Source organism: Cydia fagiglandana, chromosome 20 (assembly GCF_963556715.1).
Source record: "Cydia fagiglandana chromosome 20, ilCydFagi1.1, whole genome shotgun sequence".
NCBI lineage: Eukaryota > Metazoa > Arthropoda > Insecta > Lepidoptera > Tortricidae > Cydia > Cydia fagiglandana.
The window spans coordinates 9,689,260-9,701,302 of record NC_085951.1 but is presented as its reverse complement, the minus strand read 5'-3'; the positions used below and the strand labels follow the sequence as shown (position 1 = coordinate 9,701,302).

The 12,043-nt window shown below is 38.9% G+C and overlaps 1 protein-coding gene across 4 annotated transcripts in view; it reads right to left on the bottom strand.

Moving 5' to 3' along the window:
* Nucleotides 1-9,917, bottom strand: part of LOC134674539 (fructose-bisphosphate aldolase) — a 38,646-nt gene extending 28,729 nt beyond the window's left edge. The window contains exons 1-7 of one of the 4 annotated variants that reach the window (XM_063532646.1): nt 9,773-9,917; nt 7,390-7,506; nt 6,503-6,594; nt 5,105-5,279; nt 1,871-2,074; nt 1,197-1,312; nt 169-268 (exon numbers count right to left, since the gene is read on the bottom strand). In XM_063532646.1, coding sequence (XP_063388716.1) covers nt 169-268; nt 1,197-1,312; nt 1,871-2,074; nt 5,105-5,279; nt 6,503-6,594; nt 7,390-7,501 — 799 coding nt within the window. In that variant the 5' untranslated portion in view covers nt 7,502-7,506; nt 9,773-9,917. Of the gene's footprint in view, nt 1-168; nt 269-1,196; nt 1,313-1,870; nt 2,075-5,104; nt 5,280-6,502; nt 6,595-7,389; nt 7,507-8,445; nt 8,629-9,772 lie in introns of those variants that run through there. The other 3 variants (XM_063532643.1, XM_063532642.1, XM_063532645.1) reach the window with 3 other exon arrangements.
* Nucleotides 9,918-12,043: the final 2,126 nt, after the last annotated feature.

The window sequence follows — 12,043 nt, the reverse complement described above, 5'->3', positions numbered from 1 at the left end:
CTAAATAACCGAAAGGGATAGTGCCCTATATTAGAAAGGGATAGCATGATTCGTCCCTGAACCGCTGTCAAACTTCGGGTTTGTAGGAAGTGTCCTTTCTGTACGATAGTACTATTACTTCTTCTGTGCCGATACGCCCTAGAAACAACGTAAGTATAATATTTTTACCGGGAACGGCGGCGGGCACGGTCCTGAGCAGAGCGGTGACGGTGGCGCGGCCGATGTCGGTGGCCGTGTAAGTCTTCTTGCACGACTGGCCGGCGGTCACCTGGACACAAATCAAATATTACTATCTTTTTTAGGGTTCCGTATAAAGGGTAAAAACGGGACCCTAGTACTAAGACTCCACTGTCCGTCTGTCTGTCAGTCTGGAGTCCGTCTGTCCGTCAGTGTGTCTGTCTGTCACCAGGCTGTACCTATCCCATCATGAACCGTGACGGTTGAAATTTTCACAAATGATGTATTTCTGTTTTGCCGCTATAACAACAAATACTAAACTGTAAAGAACCCTCGGTGGGCGAGGGCACTTGTCCGGTTTTTCAAGCGACATGACGTTCGGACGTAGTTTAGCAAAAAGGATTCATCCTCAAACATTTATTTTTGACAGTTTAAATTTTATTACGAGATTTTTGTGTGATGGATCCTTTTACCTGGTACGTCCAATTCTAATATCCTGATCCTGTTGTATATGTGCAGATTATTTCTATATGTAAACATCTTCCATAGTTTTGGGAGTAAATTTTATCAGAGTAAAAAATGAATGATGTTTATTACTACAACAGAAATTGCGCTACATTTATTTATTTCGAAACTTTTTTTTTCTTGAGTAGTGACAATATGTAACCCCTATCGCACTGACAATAGGGTATTATACTGTATTTAAAATAAATTATTTTACACCATGCATGAAATAAAGCACCAGATAATTATTAGACAAACACAGATAGTAGTTATTTTTAAACACAAGTTCTATTTAATAAATCGGAGAGAAATATAAATAGTAAGTGAGTTGACCGTGACGTCACGATGTAATGTTTCATATAAATTCCAGATTAGCAAATCGTTTTGTTGGAGGCCTATGTTCAGCAGTGGACGTCTTATGGCTGAGATGATGATGAAATCGTTTTGACAGTTCTAAGAAAGTAACTGATTTTACTAGAAGGAAAGTACCCTATTCATTCACTGCAAGAGCTTACCATGTTAGGCTTGAGGAGGGTTCCCTCAAGGTAGACGTGGTGGTCATTGAGCGCCTTGTACACGGCGGCCAGGACGGTCTCGGTCACCTTCTGCGCGCGGTCCAGGTCATGCTCGCCTGGTAACATATTTTTATTTAAGTGAGGTGTAAACAGTGAGGAAAAGGGTTCCCCCACATATGTCGACGTGGAACCGATTCCACGTCGACATATGTCGGATTTTGCCGACAAAATCCGATCCGATCCGAAGCTTTATGTCTGCGCAATAAGAGCGAAAAAGACGTCGTTCGGCTCGGCTCGCATCGGCCGGCACCTGCCGACGCGTCGGACATAAAGCTTTTTCCTATCGGCTATTGCCGAATGGGCGTCAATATATCTTCGGAGACCCAAACTCTCGGATAATAATGGAACGCATCAATTTTGGGAAGAAATGGAAAACATCCATTTCGAATGGTGGTCTTTTTTGGATGCCTTCGATACATACACCGTCTACTATCCTCACCATCAAGCAACATCTCACAAATTGATACAATGTGTTGGCTCTCACAGATGGAAGCATAGCGATAGCGGGCCAGCAGTGGCGTTCTCCTGAGCAGCCTGGTAGGACGGCGTATTACGGCCGATCTACGCCACTTGGCAGTGGCAGCCTTCCTTACGCTAGACACTATTAGACTCACCATCAGGCAACACCTCGGGCTCCACAATGGGCACGATGCGCTGGCTCTGGCAGATGGACGCGTAGCGGGCCAGTACGGTGGCGTTCTCCTGAATAGCTTGGTAGGATGGCGTGTTACGGCCGATCTTCAGCACGCAACGCCACTTGGCGAAGTGGCAACCGTCCTTCTTGTACTGGGCGCAGCGCTGAGCCAAGTCATCGAGACCTGAAATTGGTATAACGCTATTAAGTCTAAGGTTTAGATTTCGTGATTAAATTCTAGATCTTGTATTTTGCCTTAAGTCAAACTTGGGGCACCTAACGATTTTTTCGTAGACTTAGGGCTGATTTAGACGGTGCGCGAACTCGCATGCGATTTTAGTTACATTGCGGACTGTTGACTACGCCACGCCCAATTCAACCGACCGATCAAAAACCGCAATGTAATGAAACTCGCATGCGAGATCTTGCACCGTCTAAATGAGGCCTTAGGTTATAACGTAATGTTACAGTTTTTTCTGATGATGTAACCCATAAGTCACCAGTCAATATTAACGGCGTATTTTAAATAACCACTATTCACACAGGATTATTCTGTCCTATAGATAAGATTTGCTTATCAATCGGTATATAGTGTAATGTCATATCTAAAGGTGTTAAATCGCGTGTATTGTTTTAATGGCATCACAAACAGAGTAATTACTTCAAAGAGCTATTAAATTTAACCGCTTGCGTGATTCGCGTCACAGTAAACTCTGGGCCACTTGCACCATTCACTAACCCGGGGTTAACCGGTTAAACCTGGAGTTACCATGGTTCCCAGTACAATTTGACAGTTAACGGTTTAACTGGTTAACCCCAGGTTAGAGGGATGTACAAGTGGCTCTAAGAGTCATAAGCATGGTCAAATTAGCACCACATGGAGAGTTCAAAAATAACTTGTCAAAGAAATAAAAGTCAATTTAATAAAATGACAAATATTGCAACAAAGGTTGAATATTAATTTGATATTAAAGTTTATAAAAATAGAAGAAAAATAAGTTTTCTCCAATATGCTCGGAAATGTTCACCTTACTGTAGCAAAAATAGTACGGGAAGTTCTTCGTTAATGTCAAACTCTAACCAAAAAACATCAAACTATCGCTGTCCTGTTCTAGCGGACGGGAAGTAAAAAAACACTACAGTAATAACTTATTACTGTAGTGTTTTTTACTTTTTAATAATAAAAAACGCAAACAGCCAATTATTATTACCGCGAGCCGCTTCTACACGACCCGATCAGCTATCATTTCACGTGTATGATCGTGCGAATACTGCTTAATAAAATCAAAGATTATTTTTATATTTTTTTTAAATCTCATCCGTGTTCATAAAGCTTACATAGTTTGTCAAAGGACTTTCTCATTTCAAACATAGACAAAGAGAATCATACTATCTTTGTCTTACACTAGTACTAGCACCCAAAAGAAAAGGATGGGTGTAGTTTTCCTGGTTCTTACTGACTGAAAAGTTGGTTTGACAAACTATATTGCGCAATTATATTGAATGAACGAATATTGAATGGTACTGAATGGCAGAATAAGTTTGTGACTTTAACTTTTAAAAATTAATTAAAGAGGGATTTGTTTTTGACATTTTGGATGTGAAGGTTTGATTTGAGTGATGCTTGATGCTTATATAATAATTATTTTAGCTTATTTCCTCGCATGTTTGGAGAAAAGCACTATATATGCCTCGGCAGGAATAGCAATTCGTGGATTCGTCTTCTTTGTCGGACTCCGCTTCGCGTCGTCCGACAAAATCGAAACTCATCCACGAATTGCCCTTTCCCGGCCTCTGCAATAATGTACTATTATTAATTTTCGTAACTTAAAAATGTATAAATATAAGATACCTACTTGGCAAAACTTATTCAGTACAATCGACAAAACAGTTTCGATTTTTCATTTTCATTTTCATGATTCCAACATTCATTCACTAAGTAAACCTACCTAAGAAATTATTTTACCTATTCACAAAAGTTATTTTTGTCCAAGTGTCAAGAACTGCTTATCAATCCTACAAACATCATTACATAAATGTTTGCCAAATATACAATCAGTGTTCCTTTTGCCACGGTAATAAGAACGTGTTATGTCATTTCCATAATTACATAACAGGTTATCATAATGAACTACTTATGACATTATTATATTTCGGAGATAACTGGTCGAGCCTCCAGAGAAATCAAGTTATAACACACCTACACAGCGACGAAAATATCCAAAAAAGTAGGTATCATCAATAATAACTGCTTTTTATTTTATCGCTAAGTTGAGTTCGCATTCGAACTTGTTTTTGCATGTTTAATCTAGTAAACTGCACAACGGGACTTAATCGCGTATTTAAGTTTTAAGATTTACCTCCGACCCGTTGTGCAGTTTGATAATGTTTAATAATCGTGAAAGTTTAAATCAGTGTTTTAATCTAGTAATTATATAATTTATAAAAATAGAATACTGATACAATGAATGATGAAAAAGTATCTCAAATTACATCACCATTTCACAGACTTACAAACTATAAGTATGGACATCAATACTTATATCCGTTTAAGTTCGTTGAATCTGATACATTTCTTGACTACTTATCCAACTTTAATTGATTGGTTGAATGACCTGACGAGGTGACAATTAAAACTCACAAATTAAAGTGAATTGAAATATTTCGAAACTCCTGGCCAAGGTGCCCTTGCAGAGATAATCATATTTCACCGATGCACGTGTTCAGACAAAGGTTTAATAAAGAGGACTTCAAGGGCAAGACTAAAATAGCGACGTCGCATTGACCTCTCAAGGTTAAACTGTAGAAAACTTCAAAATTACCAGATAATCAAGGTAAATAACAGACAATCTTGTGTCAAAAATTTCGCTTAATGAAACCTTATCGCTTATAGCATCTCCACAACGGCCACTTGCAAGTTTTACAGTGGTATTGACCAGATGCTCAGTCCACATTTTCAGGTTACCCATTCTGCGTTCTCGTGTACCACCTTACTGTACCAACGGCGAACGGTTCCCGTAATACGCCCTTAGGCTTAGCACAGGACGGCCGCGACAGTATGTCGCCCGCGAGATAGACTTCCTGTCCCTAGAGCTAAATAATACAAAAAGACGGTAGTCTATCTCGCGCGAGATACTGTCGCGGCGCCCCCGTGCTAAGCCCATTACATTGGGCTAGACAAAGTACCAGGCTATCATAAAATCAAGGAGCTCACCCTGGGTGGTGCACTCGTCCTCAGAGCCGAACAACGGGACGACGCCTTTGTCGACCTTGATGCCGGGGATGATGCCGCGCTTCTCCAGCAGGTTAACCAGGGGGGTGCCGTCGTCGGCTTTCTGGTACAGCGTCTCGTGGAACAGGATTACGCCAGAGATGTTCTCGGAGATGGCCTGTGGGTATACAAGGTTGTAAGGGATATTATTCTCGGATATGTGAAGGAAAGAAAAGGAGGAAGGAAAGGAGGGCCAAATTACCCAACTATGGTTCTATGGATGGTGCAGACAGACCAAAAAGGAGATGGCGGGATGACTTGGAAGCATTTAATCCGGATGGGCGGGAGAGTACAAATGACAGGGTCGAGTGAAAGAAGCGAGGGAAGACTTTTGCCCACAAAATTGGGCTTATAATAAAAAAGTGAAGGGTGATCGCAGTAAACGATCATTACCAGGGTTTTGGAGTGACGCTATTAGGGACTGCTGCTAATTGTAGGCAGTCCATTCTTATCTAATGTTAATGTACTCGAGACAGTATCTAACTTCGTAATTGCTGCTCTTACAATAGGAATTGTAAACAAGCTACAGATAATTAACGAGTTAATTAAACTTATTTATTTTTAAACAAGATTCAAGATTGTCAATTTACCACCACAATTTTAACGATCTTATTCTTGCAATACCAGGCAATCAGAAACTGTTGAAAGTCTTTATTGGTCCGACCTTGACATTATGTTGACGAACAACGGCTCTCAGCCTCACGCCCATTCTGGTTTTAAAACTTGAAAATTCGGTATTCCAAACAAGGTAGTATTAATTAAATAAAATGGATACAAATATATAGTGGAGGTACAGCATATTTTTGTATTTTTAATGTATGTGATTTGCTTATGGTTTAAAATGGATTTTCTTGACGCATTGCGACCAATCAACCATAAAAGAAAGGTAGATACTAGGAAGCATACCTATTAATATATTTTTACTTTTTATGACTAGATAGGTGCAGCTCGGTTTGCCTATCTGATCACCAATTTACCAATTACATAACAAATTTTATTAAACGTAATGATAAGCCTATTTTAAGATATATTGTACAATTTAGTTCAAATTAATTTCAATAACTTGTCCTTGTTTATCAAATATCACAAATTGGTGCTAAACAGAAAGGTGATGTGCTTTTGGCCAGTACTATAATCAACACAGTTAACTACCAATGGCCAGTAAAATGTTTTTACAGATGTAGTGCATAACTATTTTGCATCGTATTTTCACGGAAACGTACGAACGTGGACCTTATGCCTTTTGTAATAAGGTCCCCCAATGCACAGTTAGGAGTGTTTCTATTTGTACTACGGATGGGACCGTGGGCCTTACAAGGTTATATTAGATGGTACACTTACGGGGTCAGTGCTGAATAGCAGCTGGCGGTATTTGCGGCGGTTTTCCTCTGTGTTCTCCACGCCGATGTCCTGCAGACGCTTGCCCATGGTACCTGTACAAAAAAACATTATTTAAATCAAAGCTCAAATTGGAAAAGGAACCTAGACTATCCACCATCTGTCTTCAAACAGTACTGAGATACTTCGGTCACATAGCTCGCAGAGACCCTGACAACTTGGAGGCTTGTGGTGATGAAAAAATGTGGACGACAGACGGCCTAGAGGACCAAGTCCAACGAGATGATGTGACCAAATATCTACCCAGATGGACATCACACTAAGCAACGCTTTCCACAAAGCAACCGACAGGGAGAAGTGGAGAGCTGCCATAGGAAACATTAGCAAGCGGAGTCACGATCCTCAGCAGTGAGGGACCGACTTAGAAGAAGAAGAAATCAAAGAAGGTAAAAACTCTTACATATTATTATTTTTCTTTATCAAATCACAGTTATTTCCTGGTCATTGAGCTCATTGGCTTTACCAGATAACATTTGCGCCCTTGTTTACAAGATATGTATTTATTTTTAAACATTATTGGACATAAAAGAAAGTAAAACAGGTAGACCTCAAGGCACTCTCTACTAGTCAACCATTGGGCAAAAGAGAAATGGGCAAGATAATTGGTGAAATGTTGCTGTCAAGCAATCAATACACCTTATAAAACAAAGCCCTTGTCGCGTATGTCTGTTTGTGTGTTTGTTCACGATAAACTCAAAAATTACTGAATGGATTTTCATGCGGTCTTCACCTCTCAATAAAGCGATTCTTAAGAAAGGTGTAATTGTATAATTTGCTAACCCGTGCGAAGCCGGGGCCAGTCGATAGTAATACCTATAATTATAACTTACCGGTGGACTCATCAGCAGCAAGGATGCCCTTGCCGGGGGCCACGATGGCCTGGGCGATCTTGCGGAGCTCCTCCTGCAGCTCAGGGGTCGGGTACTGGAAGTATGTGGTCATTGTGCCTGCCAACAAACCCTACAGTTACTACCATCTCCCACATTGTTAACTGTACAGTCACCATCAGATATATCGGAGCGGCCAAAGTGCTCACAATATCTGAACATGCACTCTAAAGCCTCGACAATAGAGGCGTGTTCAGATATTTGTGAGCACCTTGGCCGCTCCGATATATCTGATGGCGACTGTACACCGGTAATCGGTGCACCCTATGCTTTTTGTAATAAGGTCCACTGATGTACCGTTAGGTGTTGCTGTAAGTACAGATATCAAAATGCTGAGAAAATAATAAATTCAGAGAAACCCGGATGTGTGGTGGCCTTAAACTAGTCCCTCATACACTAAGAGACAGTAAAATGAGCATTTTTAACAATTCCCAAAAAAATGATGGCACATGTTTTATTTGACACCATGTCACACCGGGACTCGTAATGGGACACCAAGCTTCAAAAGGGGACATGTCTTGGTGTACCGGGACATATGGCAACCCTACCCTAAAACCATTAGGCTCTGTTCTCATTACTAAATACAATCTTAAATAATAATTATCATTAGTAAATGATAATACTATTAGATATCAAACAACAATTCCTATTTCTTTGAACTTTGATGAGGCTTCAAATTGATTAGGTCAGAATATTCTGTGACAATCATTGTACAAACGGCAACACTTCTAACTGTACACCAGTGGACTTTATTACAAAAGGCATAACGTCCACCAATGTACAGTTAACAGTGTGGGCGATGGTACTCATGCACTCAATGAGACACAGTATTAAATCTCTAAAATAAGTTCGTTGTTACAACTACAATCACTGTTAACAGTTAGGTATTTTCAAAAATTGAACAATGTCTCGACTTTGGTCGTTATAGACATAATCGAGCACAAATTGATTCAAGTAGGTTTCTATAATTCAACCCTAAAAAAATTCTGAAGCCCATACCTTTGGTCCCAAAGCCAGGCATCCATCCTGACGAAGGGGGACCTTTCTTTCCTTTTCCTTTTTTCTTTGGTGCCATTTTAAATTATTGTGTAAACTCTTAGTAAAATAATTACTTAAAGGAAAATAATATACCCGACATAGTTTCAATGATTGTACATTTTCATAAACACATAACAGCCATTACTCACCATAAATAGGATCGCAATCCTCGTTGTCTTTTATTTTCGATTCAAGTTTCGAAAATCAAACAAATCAATCAATGTCACCATTTTGACATTGCACAATTTTTAAAATTATGTTAACTTAGGGATGTCCTATTTCAACTCGGATAGAAAAAAAACCGTAAAACCGATTTACTGAAAATTGTATTATTTTTTGAGTTTGTTTAATAAGTACAATAAAGTACTAAAGATTTAAATTGTAAAATGTAGTAAGGTAGTTAATAAGGTTAATTTGATAGGTATCTACGCATGATCTTATCAGAAACAAATGGGATTCGAATAAGATTAGGTATTTCATAGTTTTATCACTAAACAAAAACGCAGTGTTCAAAAGGCGAATAAATGGCGATAAAAAAACGAATAGTAATATAGCCTACATACCAACTACTTTCTTAGTCCCACATAATAACTTAAAAAAGACACGCATGTTTCAACCCAAAGTACCAGATTACGCCAGATAAAACTTATTAAAAGGTGACCTTCAAAGGTCACTGAAAACAAGGCGTCACAGGCGTGCTTGTATTCATATAGGTACCTATACCTAAAGACAGCTATAGAAATACAGTGAAAATAGCAAGAACTATTTTAAGACTGTATTCATTTCCTTCATAATTATGCAGCTGCATTTTGCATTGCATGTATACATTTACTTAAATACTTCTTGAAGCACCGACTAAAGTCAATAACCTCAACAAAGTACACAAGGCTTGTAAAAGCTTGACATCTTAAAATCCTATTTTATAAAACAAGTTATGCTACAAATGTTCCATTCCGCATTTATAAAATTTATTAATATCATTATATAATGTAAAGCTTTTAATAGTTGTGAAATGGACAATGTCTTGTTAAAACAAAATACATATAAGTAGGTACCTAAAATAATATTTTACGTGAATCCTCAAACGTAAATATAAAATAAAACCGATTAAAAATTACAGGAATTCATTTAGATACAGTAAGAATGTTCAGACTACAGACAGAGGTTACAAATAGGTCAATTTATATTAATTAAAAATACATTGCACCAATAAATAATCAATAAAAACATCGTCCATATTGTTCTCTATGAAATGGGGTTTAAAAAGTAAGAAATAAAAATAACTTACGGTTTTTTGTTATTTATCGGTAAAACACGAACCCTCCCGTTCAGCTACGCGGCTACTACTGTCAAAATGTATGGAGAGGACACGAATAAAGGTCATTTGAAGGTCCAATGATAACGTGACAGTTCTCAAGTTTTATATTTTGATTTTAGCACCATCTCTCCGATTACCTTGTAACTACATCGGCTTTTAGCTGAGTGATGAACTTAACTAGTCTGTCCATGGCACGAGAATCTAGTATCACATATTAGATATAGATGGCGCTAATTAAAATAATTTTAGCGCCATCTCTTAGATTGACGTGTAATTACATCGGTATCGGCACTTACCTCGTCTTACTGTCGGTAACACCACTTGGCCCGAGATTATATGTAGTGTCACCTAATAAGTATAGATGGCACTGATACGAAAAACTTTGAAGTAATTAGTAAAGTTACGAAAAAATTGAAAAGACCGTGTGGGCCAGTGGGTGATCGATCATAATAGTGAAGAGGATACCGAATCAAATAGTGTGTGTACCTGTACAGTCACAGACAAAGTGACAAAGATACTTAGGTACTTGTAATAACTACACGATGTTATTTTCATACCTTAAGATTGTGTGTACATACACGGTCATTTTTGGATCCCAAAAAAAATTTGGCCTTCCCATAAAAAACGTCGACATCCACTCGACCAAAATGTATGAAACGGTCAATAACATTTTTGTGATTTCGATCCTGGCCTGGCCGGAGTTGGCCCCATAGAAAAAGTTGTTCAGTATGTCCTACCTAGGTACCTAATCACCTCGCACAATATGGCTAACGGTCCAAAAACGACCCTGTATTTTTGTGCACTTTGCCCATGTCGGTATTTAAATTATTTTAAACCCTTGACTTATTTGAAGTTTGTTATTAAGACCTGACCTTAAGAACTTTGCACTTTGGGACCTGTTTCTGATGGCGGGTGACATATATTAATGTCTGAAGTTGGTAGTTTCCTTTGTACGACGGTTGATTGTTATACGAGTGGGTAGGATAGGCAATTGTTACGATTTAGGTACAATTTGACTAGTTTACAGTCAGCAGCAGAAGTTGCTAAGCGGGCGAGGTGTTCAAAATTACCTTGACATGCTCTAATTCTCTTTACAATAAAGTCGCGTCAAGATTATTTTGAACACCTGGCCCGCTTAGCAACTTCTGCTGTTGACTGTACCTTATACGAGGAAGGGGAACACGGGAAAAGTAGTCTATTGTCAAATACTAGCTTTTACCCGCGACTTCGTCTGCCTGGAATTAGTGACAGCAGCTAAAGTAGGTATAGCGCCTGCATAATGCTAATAGCAATTATTCAATTCGCGCATTGCTTACTTCAATTATAAGGCAATCCATTAACCCTTTCAATTCCACCCCCCCTTTGCACTCTCTTCACGGATGATTTCCGATATAAAAACTATCCTATGTCCTTTTCCGGGACTCAAACTATCTCTATACCAAATTACCAAACTACTTACTATTACTTAATTTACCAAACAGACAGACAGACACACTTTCGCCTTTATAATATTAGTATGGATTAAAGAATTGCGGCGCAGGATCGAAAAAAGTGGCGTGATATCGTTTCGGAGGCCAAGATCCTCTTTGGATCGCTGAGCCATATTAGTTAGTTAACGAATTTGTTTAAAATTGTCGTTTTAGGCAAAGTTTCCCCTGGACGCAAAGTTGGCTATAATGACGTTGCCTAGCTACGATATCGCCAAAATGTTCTCTGCCGCAACGATGCACCAGCAAAGCTGTACCAGTAAAGGATGACTCACGTTAGACCGGGCCGTGTCCGGGCCGGAGCTTCCGGGGCTTACTTTTCTTTGTCGCGACAGGTGATCACGTGATGCTTTCCATAGAAAAATTGCGCCGAGAGATCCGGCCCGGACACGGCCCGGTCTAACGTGCCTTCCTTAACACTGATGACTGTAGTCCCTCTCCATTGTGGTTTTCAAGGGTTGTAAATTTCTCTGCAGCTGATTGTAATACCTACATACGACTATCATAATTATGTTCTTGGCTAATATTATAAAGGCAAATAAAGGTAATGGAAGTTAAACGAAAAACAACATAATGGTGTTGTTTAGGTAAATGTGTACAATGTTCATTATTGCAGAAGCAGATAACATTTTTATCACAACTGTTTATGTCGTCGTTAGGTTATCTTAGTCATTTATAACTCAACAACTATACAGTGGGAGCTATTATTAAATAAAATCAATATTTCCATTTGCTGCGAAGTTCTAGCGATTTG